The 21,983-nt window shown below is 48.2% G+C and overlaps 2 protein-coding genes across 10 annotated transcripts in view; both read left to right on the top strand.

Moving 5' to 3' along the window:
• Positions 1 to 147: 147 nt before the first annotated feature.
• GLE1 (GLE1 RNA export mediator) lies at positions 148 to 12,547 on the top strand. Its single transcript, XM_020793454.3, has 16 exons — positions 148 to 297; positions 1,487 to 1,693; positions 3,293 to 3,421; positions 3,675 to 3,823; positions 4,030 to 4,090; positions 4,407 to 4,661; positions 5,126 to 5,381; positions 6,299 to 6,411; positions 6,828 to 6,897; positions 8,031 to 8,173; positions 8,340 to 8,530; positions 8,835 to 8,964; positions 9,352 to 9,456; positions 10,321 to 10,403; positions 10,792 to 10,855; positions 11,740 to 12,547. Exons 1-16 carry the CDS (start codon positions 199 to 201, stop codon positions 11,806 to 11,808), a joined length of 2,124 nt encoding a protein of 707 aa, XP_020649113.3. The 5' UTR covers positions 148 to 198; the 3' UTR covers positions 11,809 to 12,547.
• A 2,080-nt stretch (positions 12,548 to 14,627) lies between these two features.
• Positions 14,628 to 21,983, top strand: part of SPTAN1 (spectrin alpha, non-erythrocytic 1) — a 52,150-nt gene continuing 44,794 nt past the window's right edge. For 8 of the 9 annotated variants that reach the window (XM_072984739.2, XM_078382679.1, XM_072984738.2 and 5 more), the window contains exon 1: positions 18,833 to 18,880. In XM_072984739.2, the coding sequence (XP_072840840.2) occupies positions 18,848 to 18,880 (33 nt within the window). In that variant the 5' untranslated portion in view covers positions 18,833 to 18,847. Of the gene's footprint in view, positions 14,763 to 18,832; positions 18,881 to 21,983 lie in introns of those variants that run through there. The other variant, XM_072984734.2, reaches the window with a different exon arrangement.

Here is a 21,983-nt window from a genome sequence, read left to right as displayed (position 1 = left end):
CCCCCACTATGACGCCTCTCCGGGGAGCTGAAACGAGGCGGAGGGACACCCCCCGTCCCAGGAGGCGGCTCCCACTTTCTTCCGGTTTGCCCCCGGAAGCGGAAGTGGCTGAGGAGGCGGGGGCGGGGCCTTCGGGGGGCGGGGCGTCGTGGGGCGGGGCGTCGTGTACCGTCCGCGCGTTCCTTTCGGGCGGTGGCGATGCCGTCGGAGCGGTTCCGCCTGCAGACGGTGGAGGCCCTGCGGAGGAGCCGGAAAGGGCAGCTGCCTTACTGCCGAGACTGGCGCCCCGACCAGGAGGTGAGGTTTCCCCTTTCCCCCCTCCCCCGGGAACCTTTCCCTTCCGCTGGACTACAACTCCCATCATTCCCTCCCCCCCCGGCGGTGGTTCCCCTGGGGGCTGCTGGGAGTTGCAGTCCCTAGAACAGCTGGGCAGCTGGCTTCCTTCCTCGCCTTCTTCTTAGAGAGCAGCGCTTTCCCAACCTGGGGTCACCCAGATGTTCTTGGACTACAACTCCCAGAAGCCTTCACCACCACCCCCTCTGCTGGCCAGGATTTATGGGAGCTGGAGTCCATCTGGAGGCCCCAAGGTTTGGGGATCACTGCCTTAGAGAGCAGCACTTTCCCAACCTGGTGTCACCCAGATGTTCTTGGACTACAACCCCCAGAAAAATCCAGGCTGGTGGTCAAGACTTGTGGGAGTTGTAGTCCGAGAACAAGATAGGGCAGCCCTGCCTTATAGACCTGTTTTATCTACAAACCTTTCTGAAGGAGAAATTCTGCTTTTCTTGGTCAGAACGCCAGCCCAGCGGTGTGTCACATCCTCTGAGGTTTTGTTCCTAGGGTGGGTGGGTGGGTGGATGCTTCCTGGCTCTTTGTTTTTGGATGGGCAAGAAAGGCAAGGATGATCAGAGGCAGACAGGCTGTGTGTCTTTTTTTAGAGGTTGTTGGATTCTGTATCTCATCATTCCCCATGCTGGCTGGGGTGGGGGGTGATGGGAACAGGACTCTGATAACATCCAGAAAGCTTTACATTGTCCTTCCAGGGCTGAGGACATTTATCGGGAACATATTAGTGGTGGTGGTGGTGATGATGATGATGACGACAACAACAACAATAAAAGCAAACTTTTGAACTGCAGAGCATTGAGTCCATCCCCTGTGCAGGAGGCCGAAGTGGGGAATCAAACTCCCAACCTCTGGCTCCAGAGCTACCTTCCCCATATTAGATGAGCGTGTCTCATTATCTACCCAACAAGGCTCAAATTCATTGCCTTGATGCAATGAATTTCTTATGGTGTTTATAGGCCACTGTTTTCATCCCAGATCAGGTGAGAATTAAGGTTCTCAGTCCTTAAAAAAAATCAACAAGATTCTTCCTCATTTTCTGTTCTAGATCAGTTAATGGTCTGCAATTCCTTCAGCAGAAGATGCTTGCTTTAAAGAATACACTATGGTCTGTGCTTAGGTGATTTGTTTTTTATCCTAGGAACTTCTGGAAGAATACAGAAGGCCTCCACAGCTGGCACCCTACCCTGGCTGGGTGCTGGAAAAAATACTTTCCCATTCTCCAACGCCCACACCGTCTAATGAGTCGACTCTCGTCCATGGCTTGTCCTCCCTTTCGCTCGACACGCCGCCTGCCAACCAGCCGGTCTCCACACCCCTGTCGACAGAAGCCCCGAGTGAGACGCAGGTATCCCAGGCCGTCTCTGACGATCAACCTTTAACCTTCTGAGATCTGCAGCTTGTGACGGGCAGGGACGCGTGCAAGGGGGAAACGGAATCACTGGGTCCTCAAAGAGGGAAGACATATCTAGGGTGTAAATGTGTCTCTGTTGGCGTGGGGCCAAAACTCCAGAGGCTTAAATGAGGCCCTGGCCTCAAGAAAACTTAGAATGTGAGGCTTGGCAAGAGCACTCTGTTTGAAAGACAATCCTTGAAAACGAAGGGCACTCGTTATACGGAGCCTCTTATCAGACTGCTTCCATTCCTCCCACTTAAATTTAGCAAACTAAGAGACTTAGACGTGGGGAAGAAAACGGCATGAGAGATAGTGATCATGGTATATTGGGTATGGACAAGGCAATATACATTTGGCATAACAACATTCAGAGCAATAGTTACATAGAAGTAAATGACCACCAGATTTATTGCTGAGTGGCAAAGGTCTGTTCTGTTTCTGTTACCTTTATACCCAGAACAAACCAATCACATTTCACCATTATAGCTGGTCTTGCTTAACAATCAAGCATGACATCAGCTTGTTTCACCTTTTAGTCATTACACCGGCTTTTACTCTACATTTGTGAATCTGCACTTCCATTACCATATTAAAATTGAACTTCCTGTTCACCTAAACAACAAAAGCCTGACAGCTGATTTTCTGTTACTAAATAGAAGCGTTTGTACTTGGATCTAAGACTACCACGGAAAACCTGGGATTTCTAGGCAGGGTTTCGAAAGCATCCTGCCTGCAACTAGAAAAGGTCCTTTCTGTTCAATCAGACTTTTTGTTTCATTTAGCCCTGTGTAGGGAACTCTGCCTGGCAGCCATGGTTCCACAGTTTCCAGACGGATCCATTCCCAGCCCTCCCTGGAGCTTCCTGCTATTCCCTAGTGGTCTCCCATCCAATCACTAACTACTCTCAACCAATTTGTTTTTCCTTCCTTCCTTTTTTTTGGGGGGTGGTGGTGGTTATTGTTATCGGTTGTAATATTTCTATTTTCATGTTCGTTTTCTGTGTTGTGAACTGTAACCTGCCCAGAGTAGTGCTGTGACGCTAATGGGTGCAGGATACAAATTGGATGAATGAATAAATAAATACAGTGGTGCCTCGCATAGCGATTGCTCTGTTTAGTGACAACATAGCTTTGTGACATATTTTTTGTGATCACTTTGGGATGTTCCCTATGGGGGAATTTCGCTTTGCGATGATCAGTTCTTGCTTGGGGAACCGAGCATCGCAAAGTAACGATTTTAAAACAGCTGATTGGCGGTTTCAAAATGGCCGCCGGGTAAACAAAATGGCCGCCCACTGTTTTCTGGGACGGATTCCTCGCTTAAGAGGCACCGAAAATGGCTGCGCTATGGAGGATCTTCACTGAACGGTGAGTTTTAAGCCCATAGGAACGGATTAATTGCGTTTTAATGCGTTTCTATGGACTTTTTAATTTCGCATTGCGATGTTTTCATTCTGCAGCGATTTTTTGCGGAATGAATTAAGGTCGCAATGCGAGGCACCATGAATCCTGAGTCTGCCTTCTTACTTGGTTCCTCTTCTTGTCCGTCCAGGATCATGAGGAATGGAGAGGGTTGGAAGAAAACCATGACAAAGCCCACACCGTGTGTCCGCTTTCCAAAGCCACAGCGGTAGAGGGCCTGATTCGGCTGCATGAGAAAATCCAGACATTGAAGTCCAAGGTAAGTGCAAAGTCCCGGCTGAAGAGGCGACCACAGTTTAAGTAGCAAAATCTTGCTTGAGACGTCTAGGGTGAGAATGTCGGATGTCTTGGTCAAGAAACGTTGACCCTGCGTTTGTCCCAAAGGTATTACTTGGGAAAAGAGGGAAAATGCTCCCACCGATAATAGGGTGACCGTTCTTGTCCATCATCAAAGCTTCTCTTTGCGTGGGTATCAGGTTTTCTTTCTTCCTTTTTTCCTCCCTGATCTACAGGAGCATATCAAGGAGCGCTTGGAATTGCAGGAGCTGGTGGTGAAGGCTGCCTCCGAGGAGGCGAGGGAGCTGCTGAAGCGCTTCGATGAGCTGAAGGCACTCAAGCGGCATCAAGAATGCCAGCACCTGCAGCAAGAGCTGGAGAACAGGTGGGTTGGTGCCAGCCCTGCCCTCTTCCAGGGGGAAGAGCTTTGTTGGACTGAAGCCGTTCGTGGTCTCCGCTCATCAGGCAGAAAGTCTCAAGGCTGGGCTGGGATAGGCGGCCGCCAGGAGGAGAGATGAAGCCTTTTCCTGGCCGCCTTTGTCTGTTTTGGGACCCCCCGTTTCCCAGCGGCTGCTTCTGCTTATGTTTCAGCTCCAGGGAAGCCCAGGGCCAACAGGAGAAGTTGAAAGAGGAGCACCGACGCAGAGCAAAGGTCTGGATCTGTGCGTGGAGGGTGCCCTGCCCAGCAGTCGGCAAAGCCAGGAGATGCCCTCGGAGCCCTCTCCTGCTCCGACTGGGGGGAGCGCAGGGTGTCAGCCTGCCGGGACCCAAGACGGGGGCCCACCCTGGCCCGTCTCTTCCCTCTTCCCTGTCTTGTCTGTCAACCAATGTGGAGGGACCCCCCCTGATCAGGATCTCAGTCCCTGTTGGCTGTGGGAAACGGAGAGATGGAAACCCAGAAATCCCTCTTTACTGTCCATTCTGTTTCTTCCCTGGAACGTTAAAGCTTCCGTCCTTCCTGCCAACAGCTCTTGAACCGGAAGCTGCGCGAGGCCGAGGAGCAGCGCCAGCGGCAGGAAGAGCTGGACCGCCACCGCCGGGAAGAGAGCCAGGAACGCCTGCGCCGCCTCTACTCCATCCAGGAGGAGGTTTTGCGCATCCACCAGCAGATGGGTCTCCATTCCAGGCCCAAAGACTTGCCCGGGATGGACCTCTCGCTCTACAGCAGTCGGGCGAATCAGATCTGCGGGGAAGTCTCGGGGATCGTTCATCTGGCTAACGAGGTAAAGGGCCTGCCAGAGAGAGAGAGAGAGAGAGAGAGAGAGAGACTTTCTCCAGAATTTTCAATGCAAGTGCAATGCGAGGAGAGAGAAAAGAGCATTCTCCCGATTCCCTTCTTCCCAGTGGGTCGTGCGGTGAAATCGTGACTTTGTCCCTTCCCAGGCCTGTTGTACCCTCTTGGATCTGAGTTCCAGATCTTCGTGCCTTTAAATCCACGGTCTCAGATGTCTTAGACCTCAAGGACGTCCACGCCTTGCCCTCCATCGCTGCCCTGAGTTTGTTACCGTCTAGCCTGTTGAAGGCGCCTGGAAAACTCAAAAGCTTGCATACGTTCCCTGGCTTCTCAGCTGGCGAACGGCTGTTCTGCCCAAACAGGGCAAGCTGAGCAGCCCTCGGATCTCGTGCAGTGAGGGCTCGTTGGAAGGCTTACCCCCCCCTGCTTTCCCTTTCTCCTGTTTCGTGGCAGAGAGCGTTCCCCGCTGAGGCAGACGTGGTTGCAGCCAACCAGGCGCTACTGGAGATGCATCATCTGGTTTCGAACATGCAGCAAGAGATTGCGCTGGCTGCGGAAGAGAAGAAGAGGCGCGATGCAGAGTTGGCGGCAGCAGCCACAGCGGCGGAGGCGGCGGCGGCAACGGCAGCAGCAACAACAGCGGCGGCGCAACAGAAGAAGGATAAACTGCAGAAACCGGAGTTGGCGAAAGCCCAGGTCCCTGATCATGGTGAGCGTGGTGGAGGGAAACCATCCCCAGTACGATCTGCGTCAAGGATGTCAGAGCACAATCTGCACCCTCTCCGGCCCACTTGGATATTGGGTTACAGGCGGGAAAACGGTTCTTGTTTTGGGGGCCCTCCTCCCAGAATGGGCTATGGTGGCAGACTATTAGGGGAGAGCAAAAGGGAGAGGAGCTTCCCCCATTTCTAGCTAGCGTTCGCCCCCATCAATTTCAGTGGCTCTGCTTTTTAAGTACAGTGGTGCCTCGCTTAACGAGTGCACCATTTAACGACGAATTCGCATAGCAACCCGTTTTTTGCAATCGCATTGCGATGTTTAGAAAACAGCTGATTGGCAGTTCCAAAATGGCCGCCAGATCAGCAAAATGGCCGCCCGTGGCGTTTTCGCGCCCTGCCCTCGCTTACTGGGTGGCGAAAATGGCGGCCGGATTGAGGATTCCCCACATAGCAGTGAGTTTTTCCCCAATAGGAATGCATTAAACAGAGTTTAATGCGTTCCTATGGGGTTCCCCCCCCCCACATAGCGACGATTCCGGATAGCGACGTTAATCCTGGAACGGATTAACGTCGCTATGCGGGGCGCCACTGTACAACTAAATTTGAATTCACAGTGTGATGTAGCGGATAGAGTGATGTCTAGGACTCTGGAGAACTGGGTTCGAATCCCTGCTCAGCTATGCAAACTGACTGGGAGAGCGGTGGTACTGGGAGAACCACTCCTTAAATATCTCACTTACCCTGAAAAGTCTGTTTGGGTCACTAGATGTCGATTCTGACTTGACAGCAAAGAACACACACACACATCTAGATCCACGGAAGGCTGCCGGTGTGTGTGGCTTTTGAGGGCTTTCCCTGAGTGTAACCTGGGTTCTTTCTGCTAGTGTGTCATTTTGTCCTTTCCTAGGGCTTCAGCTGAAGGCGGAAGAACAGACCATGCAGTGGTACGAGCAACTGCAGAAGGAGCGCGAGCAGTGCGTCGCTTCCTTTACTGAGCTGGCAAACAGCAAAGACAGTCAGGTGACAACACCCCAAAGTTTCATGAGAACTTCATGCAGATGTACAGAATGTAGAGTTTTGGGTTTTTTTTGTGGCCGGCAGACCAAGATCAGTGGACCTTCGTTGTCTGAAGGACAATGCAGTCCCGGAGGCCTAGCTTGCGCCGAGGTTGAAATATGCTACCTAGACCTTCCATTTTGGAACTGAGCTTAATTGCAGATCTTCATAGCTTAAAACATCCACCCCAACGTTTAGCTTTTAAAGCCCTCTCTCCCTCCCTTGCAGGCGACTCAAAAGCCTTCATTCCCGGCGGGTTTAATAATTGGATTGATCAATTTTCGAGTCTGGTTTTAAGGTTTTTCCTTTTGGGGGGGGGAACCTATAACCTCCTGAAAACTAGGCAATGCCCGGCTGTGACTGTTTCTTTCTTTTTAAAGGTGAAAAAGATTAAAATGGATCTACAGAAAGCTGCTACCATCCCTGTTAGCCAGATTTCTACTAGAGCAGGTGAGTGTTGATCTTGGACCATTCAAGGTAGTTAGATGGACAGCGGGATCTTTTGGCCACAGCGATGACACCATGCGGATAACATGCCTTAAGCTGCATAGATTGGAGATGTTAGCTTGGGAAAGTTAATTTTGGGGTCTGTGATTCCCCAGATCCCAGCCATTGGCTGAGTTAATTTAGGCCTTCCTGACTCCTGCATAGACCCGCTTGGTAGTTAAGTTCTCGTCCCAATGTTCTCTGGTTAATAACATTTGTGATGCTTTTTTGAGTGGGCAGGTGTGTGGGTCCTCTTTTTCTTTCAGTTGTGACGCTGCAGCCTGCTCTCTTAATTTAAATATTAATTGGAAAGGCTGTTTCTCTCGGATATTCCAGAGCAACTGAAGGAGTCATTTGAACTTATCACAGACATTTTTTCGCCATCTCGTTATCCCTTACGTGATCTGATTTTTGGATATGCTTCCGAAATTATCCATGCAGCAAAAGAAATTTACCTTTTTGGTTGCTAAAACAATCACCGTAATAAGTAGTATCAGCCAACAAGGTTTAAAATCAATTCCTTTATACAGTGGTGCCTCGCTTGACGACGATAATCCGTTCGGTTGAAATCGCTGTTAAGCGAAATCGTCGTCAAGTGAATTTTAAAAAAACCTATTGAAAACCGTTCAGTGCGTTCCAATGGGCTAAATTCCTGCTCGTTTTGCGAAGATCCTCCATAGGGCGGCCATTTTCCGGTGCCTGTAAAGCGAGGAATCCTTCCTAAAGCACAGTGGGGAGCCATTTTGCACAGCGGGCAGCCATTTTAGAGCCACCAATCAGCTGTTTTAGAATTATCGTCTAGCAAAAAATCAGTTCCCGAAGCAGGGAACAGATCATCATCAAGCAGATTTTCCCTATCTAAACATTGCTTTGCAATTGCTATTGCGATCGCAAAAACCTCATCGTAAAGCGGATTCGTCGTTTAATGAGGTAATCATTAAGCGAGGCACCACTGTATCGTAGAATCTTTAGAATTCCCCGAATCCTCCGGCAGCTGTACAGGATTCTGGGAACTGCAGTCCTGAAAACAAAGGTCTGTCAACTCGGATAGGGCAAGTGTGTCTGCCTTCTAAACGTTTTGACACCCATTTCCCCAGGTTCCCAGCTGAAAGAGATATTTGAAAAAATCCACAGCCTCCTTTCCGGAAAGCCCGTTGCCTGTGGTGGCCACAACATCTCCGTCACCCAACATCCCGAAGGTCTCGAGTTTGCTTATTTCAAACTGGCGGAAAAGTTCGTGGTAAGGAAAGCCCATTGGTTCTGCCCTCTCTGCGGAAATATGTCGTTTTTCTCCTCCTCCTCTACCAAGTGGCCTCTTGGAAGCCAGACGGGGTTGGGGGCACCTCTGAGAATGAATCAGAAGGGGCCCCCGATCCTCATGTCTTTTATCTCTCTCTTTTCTGTAGAAACAAGGCGAGGAAGAAGTGGCCTCCCATCACGAAGCTGCTTTCCCCATCGCTGTGGTGGCTTCGGGTATCTGGGAGCTGCACCCTCGGGTGGGCAGCCTGATCTTAGCTCATTTGCACAAGAAGTGTCCTTATGCCGTCCCGTTCTATCCGGCCCTGAAAGAAGGAACTTCCCTGGAGGAATATCAGAGGTAATTATGTTGAACGGCCAAAGACATCCGGCCTATAAAGTGGCTGACCCACAGGCACAGAGGTCCGGTTTTATTCTCTCCCCCCCCCCCCTTTATTTGCTTCTCAGACACAACTTGAGTATTACGTTTTAGTTAGACTTCTCTTCCTTCCAGCGAGCACACCTGCTGCTCTGTATCCCTACTGCTTGATCCTTGGTGGATTTGGAATGGGGCGGATTGAGCTTTGCTTTGGCTCCAACTGAGCTCTGACCACAGGGGTTTGTGGTCTTGCACTAACGAGACTTACCCATTGTCTGGCACGCAGGACGCTCGGGTACAAAGTGAAGGATTCCACAGTGGAGGCTCAGGATAATTTCCTGAAACGGATGTCCGGGATGATCCGCCTCTACGCCGCTATCCTTCAGCTCCAGTGGCCTTACAGAGAAAAGCAAGGGGTCTGTGCCTTGTCTTATTTGGGGAAGGGGTTGGAGACTTCAGGGGCTGGATGGGCATCGGATGAGTCACAGAATCGGGAACTTGGAAGGGGCCTGTAAGGCCATCAAATCCAACCCCCTGCTCGATGCGAGGACTCAGAAGGCCTGAGTTCGAATCCCCGCTTAAGCCATGGAAACTCACTGGGGGAGTGGAACTAATAAAAACACTCCTTAAATAGCTCACTTACCCTGAAAGCCTTATTAGAGTTGCTATGAGTCGGTTCCAGACTGACAGCACAGAAGGACGACAACACAGCAAGGAAGCCCGGGATCACCGGGGGGCTGGCTGCTTGGTCGTACTTCGAGGACACAGAATCCACACTTGAACATCTTCTCATCTCTTTTTAGACTCATCCCCACGGGCTGCGCCACGCCTGGCGCTGGCTAGCGCAGATGCTGAACATGGAACCTTTGGCCGATGTGACGGCCACCCTTCTGTTTGACTTCCTGGAGGTAGGTCGTGATTCAAACCCATGTGGGTGCCCTGTTTCTCCCCTGCCCTCCGCCCCCCCCGCCCAGCACTGCAACTCTAGAAAATGGAAGGAGCAGGAGCTTCTGGAAGACTGGGTGGGGAAAAAAGCAGGCAGGGATTTTCCTGGCTTCCCATTTTGGAGGCCTGCAGCCCAGAGATCATGAGACAGAAGACTAACTTAAAAGGGAAGGGAGTTTAAGGAGACTGGTTCCTTGGGCCAGAATCCTGCCCGATCATTCCAGTTAATTGCCTCATTGGGATTACCTGGGTGCCCACTTAACCGGTTTAGCCGTGGGCCTACCCTTTGCAAGACGCAAAACGTCCTTGGCTCTTGTGCCGCCCGGTGGCTGCTTTCCATGTTTACCTATGAACATCAGCAGCACCCGAGAGGGCCTTATTTGGGTGGGCTTGAAAGCCACTGGACCTGCTGATGGAATGGCTTTTCCTGTCGACGTGAGTGCCCCCTTGGCGACCTCGGTCAGCACTTTCTCTCATTATATCTGCTGTGGCTCCAGAGGGAGGGGCAGCCGGAGGTGGGGAGGGCCAAGCTGGCAGAGTCGGTGTTGTTCGTTCCGACCGCCGCTGCTGGTGTAGGGTTTTTGTGTGTCGCTGTGTGGCTGCACAGACAGATGCGTCCCCCCCCCCCTCCATTTGTTTTGTTCCGTTCTGTCAGGAAGGGAGAAAAGCAGTCAAAGAGCCGCGGGTGGGGAGAGAGGAGGGGCTTTGCCGACAGAGCCGGTCATTCTGGAAACTAAGGCCTCTTTAATAGTAAAGCTTGAAAGAAGAATAAAAGGGTTTGATGAGGTGCCTTAAAGCTTCTTCCTGTTTTGTTTTTAATTCCCCAGGTCTGTGGCCATGCCCTGATGAAGCAGTACCAGGCGCAGTTTTGGAAAACAATCCTTCTGATTAAAGAGGAATACTTGCCAAGGTATAAAGTGGAATATTTCATCATGCGGGAATGTTGTTTCTGGGGCAGAGCTCCCTCCCTCCATCCTTTTCTCTTGTGTCCTTGTTTCCTTGACCCGTCAGCGTTCTTGCTTCTTTCTGGAGTCCGTCATGGAGAATACGCACCTTTCTCAAGTGGTCATACCTAAACTTAAGCGCGGGTTTCAACCTGAGATCTTAAACTAGGGCTGGGTAGTAAAATGCAGTGATTTTTGAAGTCTTGGATACAGTACCTTTATTAATACACCCGACAAGGCCCCATCGGGGCCCGTAGCATCTTCTTGTTGGTTGGCTGTTCAGTTTTTTTCTCTTTAACCATCAGCGGATGATCTGTCTAGCCTTACGCCGTTTCCCGATCCTTCCCTTTGCAGGATTGAAGCCATTACAAACGCCGGAGAAATGGGTTCTCTCATTCGATTCAAGCAGTTTTTGGAGGTAATACGGCGTTTCCTCCCTTATTTCGGTACTTCGGTGAGCACCAAGTTGTTGTACGTTGCTGTCTTGGCTGCTATTTCCAAGGGCTTTGAGCTCTAGATCTACTAGACCAGGGGTTCCCACCCTTTATGTCCCCAGATGTTCTTGGACTACGATTCCCAGAAATCCTGGCCAGCACAGCTCTGCGGCGAAGTCTTCTGGGAGTTGTAGTCCAAGAACACCTGGGGACTCAAAGGTTGGGAACCCCTGGTCTAGAAGCATCAGTTGATCCCAAAGGGCTTCTGGCCACCTGATCACATCCAGTCGACACAGTCATAGTACCTTTGCCAGCTTCCTAACCTGCCACTGAGTCCAAAAGAGGCCACCCCACCCCACAGATGGCTAAACTCCCATCACCATCGTTCTGGGCTTGTCTGCTTCTCTGCATCCCAGTGTCCCTAAAGGTAAAGGTAAAGGTTCCCCTTGACAATTTTTGTCCAGTCGTGTCTGACTCTAGGGGGCGGCGCTCATCCCATTCTTCAAGCCATAGAGCCAGCGTTTGTCCGAAGACAATCTTCCGTGGTCACATGGCCAGTGCGACTTAGACACGGAATGCTGTTTACCTTCCCACCGAGGTGGTCCCTATTTATCTACTCGCATTTGCACGCTTTCGAACCGTTAGGTTGGTGGGAGCTGGGACAAGCGACGGGCGCTCACTCCGTCGCGTGGATTCGATCTTACGACTGCTGGTCTTCTGACCCTGCAGCACAGAGGCTTCTGCGGTTTAGCCCACAGCGCCACCACGTCCCTCCCAGTGTCCCTGGTACAGAACAAATGCTGGTTCCTTTGCTTCGCAGTGGTGGAATACCAGTTTCGAAACCTTTGTTTTCCTCTTTCCTTCCTAGAAATGTTTGCAACGGAAGGAAATCCCCTTACCAAGAGGATTCCTGCCGGCGTCCTTCTGGAGGTCATGATTCGGCTACTCCTTGGGAGCCTTCTTAGAAACTCAAGCGTGGCCTGGCTCCGTTTGATCTTCACAGGCAAGGCTCTGAAGAAAGTGGATTGGACATTCGCCACCTTTCTGATACTTCGGGGTGTCCCATCGCCTTCACTCGCCTCTTGACTTGAATCCTCAGCTCTGTAAATGTCAGAGTCAGAGTAATTCTGTTTAGTAAATATATGTCATGAAGTATTTTACAAACTTTGGCTGCTGGGGTTTGGCTCTCTTAACCGCGGAATCCTGTTTCTTGGTCTGTTATTTGGTCTGGAGAGTCATGAGATTATACCATAAGGTCTCCCTTTTTGCTTTTGATGAATTTGAAAAGGCTTTAGTGCTTCGGGGAACTGACAGTTTCCCTGGAAATTCAAAAAGTGGACACAGTCAGGAGGTTTCAGATTCATCCCGGGTGGCGTTTCTCCACTTTCTGCTCTTCCTTCCCCCCCCCCCCCCCCGAAAAGCCTTTTAAAGAACTTTGCACTTGGTTGAAGAAAGAAGCTGCTCCTGTTCTTTGATCAATGATATTTTTGGAGATGAGTGTGATTCTGTGGTTTTATTCATGTCTTTGGTGTAGAGGGGTAAGATCGCTTTAACCGTGCTTGAAATTTCTCGGAAACCAGGGGCTTCCTCGTTTATGCAGCTTTTAAAGAGGCAATGTAAAAAGGGAGTTTATTGTATGCTATTTTATACATTTAATAAAGCAAGTCCATCCTTCATTGTTTGCATGGGATATGGTAACAGAGTTTGACCTCTGTCTGGTGGATTGTGGGACTTCTTCTCCCTCCCCCTGCCATTAACTTTCCAAACTTTGCTTTGATATGGGGCGCTCTTCCCCAGTCTGGTGCCTTGCCTATTGGGGATTATTGGCATTGTAGTCCAGCACCTCTGCTTTGAAACCTTAAACTCTGTGAGGCTTTGTTTTAGCCTCCTTCCACAATTGTCATCTTCCTTTCTGGGGATGTCAGCTGTGTTAGCGGATTTTGCAACTTAAATTATCTGTAAAAGAGAAGTTTTCAAGACAGTAAGATTCCTAAACATCACACGCTTAAAAGGTTGTCTGTAGGCTGTATTTGCTTCCTGCTCTTCAGTCATAAAGCTCAAAATAGAGTATGATTTAAAGACAGTAAAAATTAGATCCCATATTACAAAGTTGGACTCGAAACACTGTTTTTTCACTCAGAAGAGGATAAAGACTATTGAGTTAATCCAAAGAAAAATTCTACACATACTCTACCACTTGAATATAATCTGCTTTTTCATGATGCTTCTGTTCTTAACCATTAATGGATGGTAGATTTTGACCTGTCAGGTGTTTTGGCCTACAGCCCCCATCATCCTGTACCATTGGTCGGGGCTGATGGGCATTGTGAACCAAAACACCAGGCAGGACAGGGAAAGGAAATTTTTGCCTTCATGTCGATGCACGTTATGTGTCTCAGAGAGAGTTTAAAGGTGATTTGGCTGTGAAGCAGTGCACACTGAACTGCTGTAGTAAAGGGGATGTATTTAATTTTATTTTTTGAGGTAGACATGCGTAGGATGCACAGAAACTGAGGGACCGAGACACATCTAGCTATCTTTAAGACCTCTTTCTTTTGAGGTCTTATCCAAGACAAACAAGAGATCTAAGGTGGGTTGCGTTATAAGCAGAATGTTTTAGTTTTAATATTTGATGATGGCACTAAACTGATACTGCAGAGGGATTGTGTTTCATTTTGGGGTTTTTTTAATGTTTTTCTGTTTTTTGGGTCTGGTTTTCCTGCCAAGTCTTGTGTAGCTCTAAAGGAAAGGGAGGGGGGGAAGCCTCTTCGTATTCAGGTCCCGTTTCTAGCTGAATTGCTCTGAGTCATGCTGTTTCTGGAGAATTCAGGGTCCGTTGCAGTCCATGTGCTGCAGTGCAAAACCCACTGCAGCTTCTATTGCTGGCATTTTGCGGTTCCGCATGTGTGTCTGTCCTGCAGGACCAGAAAGCGGGGGGTGCCTGCCTGAGATTTGCCCCCACCACTTATTCCATCCCACTTCAAAGCCAAAGGCTAGAAGGCTTTGCTGCCTTGCAACCCCCCCCCCCAAAAAAAAAAAACCATTCCAAGCCATTGAATTACCTTCCTTTGAGCAGGTTAGAAATTAGGAGCAAAGCACTAAAGGGTGGTCTTATCAGCCAGGTAACGCTTTCCCTTCCACCTCAATAAAGACATTTTTACTGAGTACTTCCTCGGCTGGATTAAAAATTCTTTTCGACTGTATGTGTAAGATGACGCATGCATAAACCAACAAGGGAACAAAATCTCTTAGCATCTATGAGAAATGCTCAGGATAGCAGGGAATGAGGACAACATGGCCCATAATCCCCAACCATGGGCCACCTTAGCTGTAGCTGATGGCAGCCGGAGTCCCGAAAGCAGCTCCTGCCGCTTGGTAATGCTTAGAGAACGAGAAGATTCACACGCACACACACACACCCCAGCTACACCCTTGCAAACTCCCAATAAAAGACCCTTTCTTTTACTCGGCTCTTTCCGGAACTCTTCGGAAACGGTCGGCTTTGTTTATTTTCCCCTCCCAATAGACAGACGCTTCGGCTCTTTCTGTTGCTTGGCAGGCGAAGGGCGGAGCCCCGACGAGGACCAAAACCCCCCCTACACCCTCGGGTGGGCGTGGCTTCCCGCTTCGGCTCCGCCTCCTCGCTCTTTCTTCTCTCCGCTTCGGCGGCCTCCGCGCCCTCCGCCGGGTCTCTGCGGCGGTGACGTCACCGCCGGGCCAGGTTATAAAAGCAGGGCGGCGGCGCGCGGCGGCCCCACAGTCGGGCGGGCGTCTGAGGGGGGAAGAAGGGAAGGAAGGGGTGCGACGCTCGGTTGGCTTCGGGCGGGAGAGACGGACCGACCGACCGACGAACCATCCAACCCAGAGGCCGGCTCTCTTCCTGCAGACCCGGTGAGGCGGGTGGGGTGGGGCCGCCCCGTGAGTAGCGCCCTCCAAGGGACGGGGGTGGGAAAGGGGCGCCTAGGCCCCGCCAGCCTCAATGGGAGGGTCTGGGCGGAGGCGAGGGCGCCCCCTCGAGACGCCTGGGTGAAGCGCACCCTGTACGTCTCCCCTAGGACTTAATGGAGGGCAGGCAGGTAGGCAGGCAGGTGTGTGGCCTTCCCTCGCCCCCCAAAAAAAACACAGATCCCAGGGAGCTGTTCTTTTCCATTGTGTGCTATTCATTGGGGAGCTGCCAGGCTCGCTTGGGGGTTCTTTAAATGGAAAAAGAAAAAGGAGTGGTGGAGAAGGAAGGGTGTTTAAAGGGATCTTCCCCCCCCCCAAAGGAATGAACCCCCTGGATCTCCTCTTGACTGTCCCAGGCGTATCTGCTTGGGAGGGATCCGGTGTGCAAAGGCATTGAGGGTGTGTGTTTAATCCTGTGCACCCCTTGCATAGGAATTGGGGGCCCAGCGTCAACGAAGGTAAGCCCTACTGAGTGAAAAAATGGGGACTGGCTCTCGAGGAAGCAAGGTGTAGGATCAGGCTGCAGCCTGAGAACCCCATCTGTTTGGGCAGAAGCCCTTTGGTGGGGAGAGAGAGAGAGGAATACTTGTAAGGGTTTTTCAAAATAAGATGAAAGGCCCTTTTATGTGAATTAAAATTCACTTTTTGTCTCTTTATATTTCTTTGCACCAAAGAGAGGCTGTCCTGCAGGCAGAAAAGAGGAGTGGGTTTTCATTGCTGTTCTTCCCATACGCCTACATTGAGTTTCGAAGTGAGGGCAACATTTGTTTTTGTGCCTTCTGTTGTCGGCTGATCGCCATTCCTGAATGCTGATTTCATGCAGGTTTAATCCCTCTTTCCCCCGCCCCTTCGTATGTACGTTCTTTTGCACAGGCAGAGCCGAATTAAAAAAAAAAAGTCCAGTGCAAAAATGGATTTAAATTCTGGCTAGATGGCAGCCCCGTGCATTATGTTCATTGAACGCAGTACAAGCTACATTTCCAAGATGGTGTGAATGCAGCCTTTAAAAGAAAGCTGTAGGCCCCTAAAAATATGGTGCTCCTGCAGGAAAATATGCAGCATCCCCTCTCCCCACAGCCCTGTTTAAAACATCCATCTCATAGGCAATAAGGTTAATTTAAGGGGGTTACTCTTGTCTTTCTAATTGCTTGATTTTGGATTGTCATCCTATGCCTGCAATAGGCGTTTGGCATGGCTGATTAATGAGAAATTCATGCAGAAGGGTATAGAGGTGTGTGATAAACTTCCCAGTTAACAATTAAAGCACAAGTTCCCCAGAGGATTTGTGGGTAGCTGTCAGTCTGATGCTCACAACTGCCATAGGACTCAGTGGCGCCTACTCCTGCGTAGGCACGCATTGTGAATCATCTGAGATTTCTTCACCCAGAAAAGAAAGCTAATCTAGCACTTGAGACCCTCTAGGAATTAGAAGGTGGTCATTTTATTCCTAGTTGGGGGGCTAGTCAGTGCAAACTGGGAGTGAGGGCCAGTCGGTTGTTATTAGTCTCGGTTGAAGCTGATTTGTTTGCCCTTACAAAGAGGTTATTCCCTCTGAATGGTAATAGCCTTGTTCTTTAGCTGATTGCTGATGATACACTTATGAATATTCACATGTTCCTTGGTGCGTTAATTTGCATTAACGCTCTGGCGGCACCTCTTCCCCCCCCCCCCCAGTCCTGATTTCACAAGGCTTGGCTGGACAGAAGTGGAGGGTGGGGTGCGGTATCTCTTATTGGATTGTTTTCCTGGCCCTTCTGGACTGGCTGTTCCTTCCGTCCTTGGAAAGGATGGCTGGAGCGGACATTACAGTATATGTTGGGGGGGGGGGAGGAGAAGGGAAGAGGAGGATCCGCCCTAGATAGCCGCAGCAGCAGGAATTTCATTCAGAGCCTTTGAGGGTGATTATATTTTACAAAGGCACAATAAAAGAGAAGGAAAAGGCTGTTACCTTTTTTTCCAAAGCAACTTTCAGGCATTCCCACTGGGATGGAGCAGGGAAATTTTAATATTTTCAGAGGGAGGGGAAGCGAAAATCCATTGAATCCTCGCTCCCTGTAACCTACATTTTGCAGCAATGGCTTCCTTGCGTTTTTCACATTCTCAGCCCCTGGCGAAGGTCGGAGACGCAGAATAGTGTGGGGGAGCCAAAGGTGCAGTTTCTCCTTGGCTCTAAAGAAAAAAAGCAGATTCACTAGAGCAGATTGGCAAAGCTTTGCTTAAAGAATTAGCAAACGGAAAAATGGGCTGCAAAGCAACCTATACTGAATAAATTTACCGATGATGTTACTTAAAACAATGGAATTCCTTATCAAGTGTGTGACTTGACGTGTTTTAGAAATGTAGGACTGATACCTCTTTTCCAAGGCTGACAATCTTGTCTTTTTGCAGTGCCACTTGTTCCTCAAAGGCCATAACTTTTTATACATTTGTGATTATTATCACCCTTGTTTCTATTCTTCCTTTTGCAAGTTTATTGGTGGGACAGAGTGACAGATTTTTGAAAGCTGATCTTGTTTTGTATGAATGTTTGTGTTAATATTAGAAATATGTATGTTGTTGCATCATCTTAGCCTCTGCACAGATTTTTTTTAGCTGAAATAAACAGCAAGTGATATTTTCAAGTAAAAGCAATCCTGGAATGTTCAGTTCATTTTTCTGCTTACACGTATAGGAAACCAGATGATTCTAGGCAGCATTGGTTGTAAAATACAACATTTTTAGCAGAATATTTAAAGCAAATAATGAGAATTTCACGTAGACTTCCAAAAGTATGTGTTTTTTTCCCTTGCTCTGCGTAAGGATGATATTTCTGCAGTGTTGGTAAGCAGACTTAAATCAATTAGGTGGAATTATGGCTTGCAGGAACAGAGGAAAATACAGCAGTTGTGTCTGTTTTGGTTGAAACCAAGTAACATTTGAACTATATTTTTAAGCTGATTTTCCCTGACAGTGAAACTAACCAGAATGTGTTATGTGATCATTGGGGAGGGATTGGATGTGTTTTGCAAGTTTCCATGTGAAATTGGCCACCTTCCAAAAAGAGTCATTTACATTTAGAAAGGCACGCTCTTGTGCTCCATCTTAGAAAGGAGTAAACCTGCTAGGCTATTAGTACACCAGTGCAATGAATTTCAAGGAAAGACCTTTTCCTCTTTTGTAAGTGATGCAGTGTTCTTTCTCCTTCATTAGATCTGGAACCAGCTCCAAGATAAAAAGGGTGGAGGAGACTGCAGATACTCTGAGGGAGATGGGCAGGAACAGTTCGGTTTCCGGGAGACTTTGGCTGTTTGAAGATCAAGCGAAGTAATAGACCAGTTAGTTCTTCCGTGTAGTAAATAAACAGCCATATTGTGCTACATAAGGTGCTGCTGCTCTCATTCGTGAATAACCTTTTCCTTGAGAAAGGAGCCGACAACAGCTAAAAGCCCTTTATGCTGTTCTCCCCACGGAACAGCCTGGAGTTTAGTGAGCAGAGAAAAGGGCTTGCTGCCTCAGCCCAATCCTATAACAGTTTACTTGGAAGTGAGGTCTTGTTTTATGCCCAGTGAGGTTTATTTCCAAAGGCTTGGGAGCATTGGTTTGCAGGAAAGCAATAAATATTTCAAATGAAGGAAATGAATTAATCATAGTCCTGCTAGTTTAAACAGCCATCCGAGTTCCTACAGACAGGATATGGCAGGTTCTTTATATAAGAGGAAATGTTTAATATTTAAGCATTTGCATGCATCTAGGAGTGGTTAGCGCTACTAACAATCGTGGACTTTGCATTGGAGAGACCTCGGTTGTGTCTTAATTTTTGTTAGGCATAATTAATCACCTAGATAAGTGATTTTTTTTTTTTTTACATTGGGCTTGGTCACTTCTTCGTTGAATGGAAGCCTGTAGCAGTTTATGCAAACTGCTGTGTAAAATGCTTCATACTAATTAAATGGTGTGTGTGTGTGTGATTAAAAAGAGTACTTAAGGTTGTCATGAGTGAAACATTATATCTCCATACGCTCCTCCTTTTTTAGACTCCACATTCCTCCACCATGTTGTCGTCATTTCGCAAAGTCAGAGTTCAGGTATTTTCCAGTCTGCATGCGATAACCAAGCTACCGTTCTCCTCGCTTGCAGTTCTTCTCCCCCCGCCCTTTTGTGCATCGACAAAACACGTTTCACAGAATTTTTCAAACCTCTGTGTGTTTGTGTGTGCGTAGCAAGTTCATAAATGAAGGTGTCTGCTATTTAGATGAACCAGAACGGCTTCCTAATGCAAGACTTTCAGGTAGCTGGAAGTCTGGTCTTCACTCCCCCCCCCTTTCTCTCTGGTGCATGCTGTGTGATGAGTGTGCATTAGTTTGATTGGATTTGTGGAAACAATTTATTAGGATTTCTAAAAAGCATGTTTTTGTTTGATAGCCCACTGGTGTCAGAGTCCTTTTTAAAAAGTGATTCAGCCTTCTTAGAACAATTGGCCATACTGTCTCGCTACAGATTGTACTCTAGCATATTGCAGAATATTATATACGTAATCATTTTTATAGGAATTGGCATGAATTGATTAGAAAGAATTATTTATGTAGAACTTTTTTTTCTTCCTCCAATTGCAGTTGCTATATGACTACAGCTGCATTCATGGCAGTTCAACTTTCTTCTGCGTGTTTGGACATGGTAAAATTAAGCAGAATTTGTGTCAAAAGGAAGAGTTAAAATATCTGTAATGCAAACTACTTTACATCTGGGGACAAAGTACTGACAGCAAAATCATACCAAGGAAATAAAGTTTGAGAATAGAGGAATTAATTGCTTTACATTGTGAGGCTTCTGAGGGACACATGCCAGAGGGGTTGCTGCTGTAGAATCCAAAGCTATTTATCCTTTTTTTTCTTTTTCTTTCAAAGTTTTATCGCAGAGTGCAACCTCTGCTGACTTCTGCACGGCTGGGGCTACTTCTGTCTTGAGCAGTATTAAAGAGTCGTGCCTTATTAACTACATTGGTGATTTAGTAAGCGTAGATGCATTTTATAACCAGTTAGAAGTCCTCATCCTGTTTTGGAACTGGAAGGATTACATATGCGGTACATTAACTTATATGTTTTGCAGATCTTGTATTCAAGAAATACACATACTCCTTCCTTCTGGATAACTGATTTTTTTAAACGGCAAGCTACTGTACAGTGTGACCAGTGTGTGCTTTAAACAACGTGACCCAAACCTGTTTACTGGGTATGTTGTACTTTGCTGTACAGTGGGGTCTCTACTTAAGAACTTAATCCGTATTGGAAGGTGGTTCTCAAGTTGAAAAGTTCATATGTTGAATCTGCATTTCCCATAGGAATGCATTGAAAACCATTTAATCTGTATCTGCTCTTTTCCGTCCATAGAAACTACTGTATATTGTATGGGGTCACCTTTGGTTTTCATTGCAAATGGAGTTTCCATCTTGCAAGTCGGTTACTTCACAAGAACAGCGACCCGATTTTTTTGGGGGGGGGGATTTCTTGATGCTTCTCTCAACCACCCAAATTTCACAGCATCCACACCTGGAGAAGAGATCTGCAGAACCCAAGCTAGCTCCTTATTTCTCACTTCTTAGTGATCCCATAAAGGTATTCTCTGCCTCCAGTTTTGTTTCTGATCACTGGTCATGTGGCTGCTTTTGTGTTTTTTCCCCAAGCCACCACTATTCCTCGCTAAAATTACAGAGATTTGTAAGAGAAGCAGACCTCCCCGCCCTCCTTCCCTGGGACATAAAACATGCAGGAAATTTCTTTTTCTTTTCCGTGTTTTATCTTTCAACAAGTACAATACCTATGGATGTGGCGGCTGGAGAAGTCTTAAAATGCAGTGAATTCTGAGGACTTGTGCTTAAATGGTGAGGTAATTATGCCTCTGTATAGTAACTGGCCTTTACTTGTTTAAATAATAGGTGTTTAGAAGCGTTGCACTACCGTTTTCCCAGGCAGTTTTAAATTCAGGCCTCCATGTCCCTGATACCAGAATGCAGGCACGCTTGAAATGCCATGTGCAGCTGCAGTTGGCCTCGATTTGAATATATATGGCAGAGCTGCGTGTTATAGATACTGATGGACACTGGAGGATATTATCGAAGGGATGGTGGTAGAGCATGGTAAGTATGCTTACCAGAGAGTTGAAAGCGTTCCCTCTGAGAAAATTGAGTATTTAGGGCTCTAATTTAGAAAGAAGTCTGATTAGCTTTTGGCCTGTTGTGCAGAAAATAGGTCAGGGTTGAGATTTTTCCCTCCCTCCCTCCTTCTCTGATGTTAGTGGAAGCCATGGGGACAGAATCGTTCGCTGAAGCTTGAGGGGTGGGAGAATCGGGGCCGACCAAAAGGAAAGGCTCATGCCGGGCCTAGTTAAACGCCAGGATCTGCACAGTCCACTCATGGGATGGCCACGGCTATGAACCGCTCTTCCAGAATCTTGATGAGGAGCTTGGAAGGTTCCAGAGCGACGTACAAATGACAACCCTAATAGATGCACTGCAAAATGTAATCTAAAGAGTACACAGATAGATAGGCCATGTCCAGAGTACACAATAAGGGTGTGCAGCGTGACCAAGGCATGGGCATTGTTGTTCAGCCTGTTTAACCCAACCCCACCGCCTTTACAATGGCTTTTCCTTTGTGAATAGTGTTGCTGACATCCTCTGTGTTGCATTGCAGCCTCTAAAAATACCCCGTGCTCAGCATTCCCAATTAGATGCCTAGCATTCTGTTTTTTAGTTATGGCGTTCTGCCGGGGGAGGGGGGGGAGAGACTTGGAAAACAGTTTGCAGAAACTCATTCAAACGGTTCCCTTCCATTTGTTTTATTTCTGCCTCGTGTCTGCACCATCCTTGTTCCCCAGCATAATCCAGAATCAACGGCTGTGTCTAAAAAGCGAGAGTGATTTAATTCACTTACTTCCGTCTCTCCCAAACCCTGAGTCTGGTGATTTCACGCTACAGAAGAGGGATGTCTTGGCAGCTTTTCCTGACATTTCCTGCCTTCTTAAGAGCCCTGTTTCTTAAGGGAAAGTAAAAGCCAATGAACTCGGCTTCTCTCTGCAGTCTAGAACTTTCTGCCTAGGAGTTGACCTTATCAGCAAAGTGCAGATTGCAGGGAGGAGTTGGTTTGGGCGCTGCCCCCAGTCCCAGGCAGCTAGCAGTATGCGTGGAATGTG

Source organism: Pogona vitticeps, chromosome ZW-PAR (genome assembly GCF_051106095.1).
Source record: "Pogona vitticeps strain Pit_001003342236 chromosome ZW-PAR, PviZW2.1, whole genome shotgun sequence".
Classification (NCBI taxonomy): domain Eukaryota; kingdom Metazoa; phylum Chordata; class Lepidosauria; order Squamata; family Agamidae; genus Pogona; species Pogona vitticeps.
This window is presented reverse-complemented; position numbering and strand designations above follow the sequence as displayed.

Excerpts from the sequence above, each read along its gene's own strand:
- GLE1 (XM_020793454.3), top strand. The coding sequence starts at position 199 with ATGCCGTCGGAGCGGTTCCGCCTGCAGACGGTGGAGGCCCTGCGGAGG. Across the intron at positions 3,422-3,674 it reads TCCAGACATTGAAGTCCAAG|GAGCATATCAAGGAGCGCTT; the intron begins GTAAGTGCAAAG and ends CCTGATCTACAG. Across the intron at positions 8,174-8,339 it reads AACTGGCGGAAAAGTTCGTG|AAACAAGGCGAGGAAGAAGT; the intron begins GTAAGGAAAGCC and ends TCTTTTCTGTAG.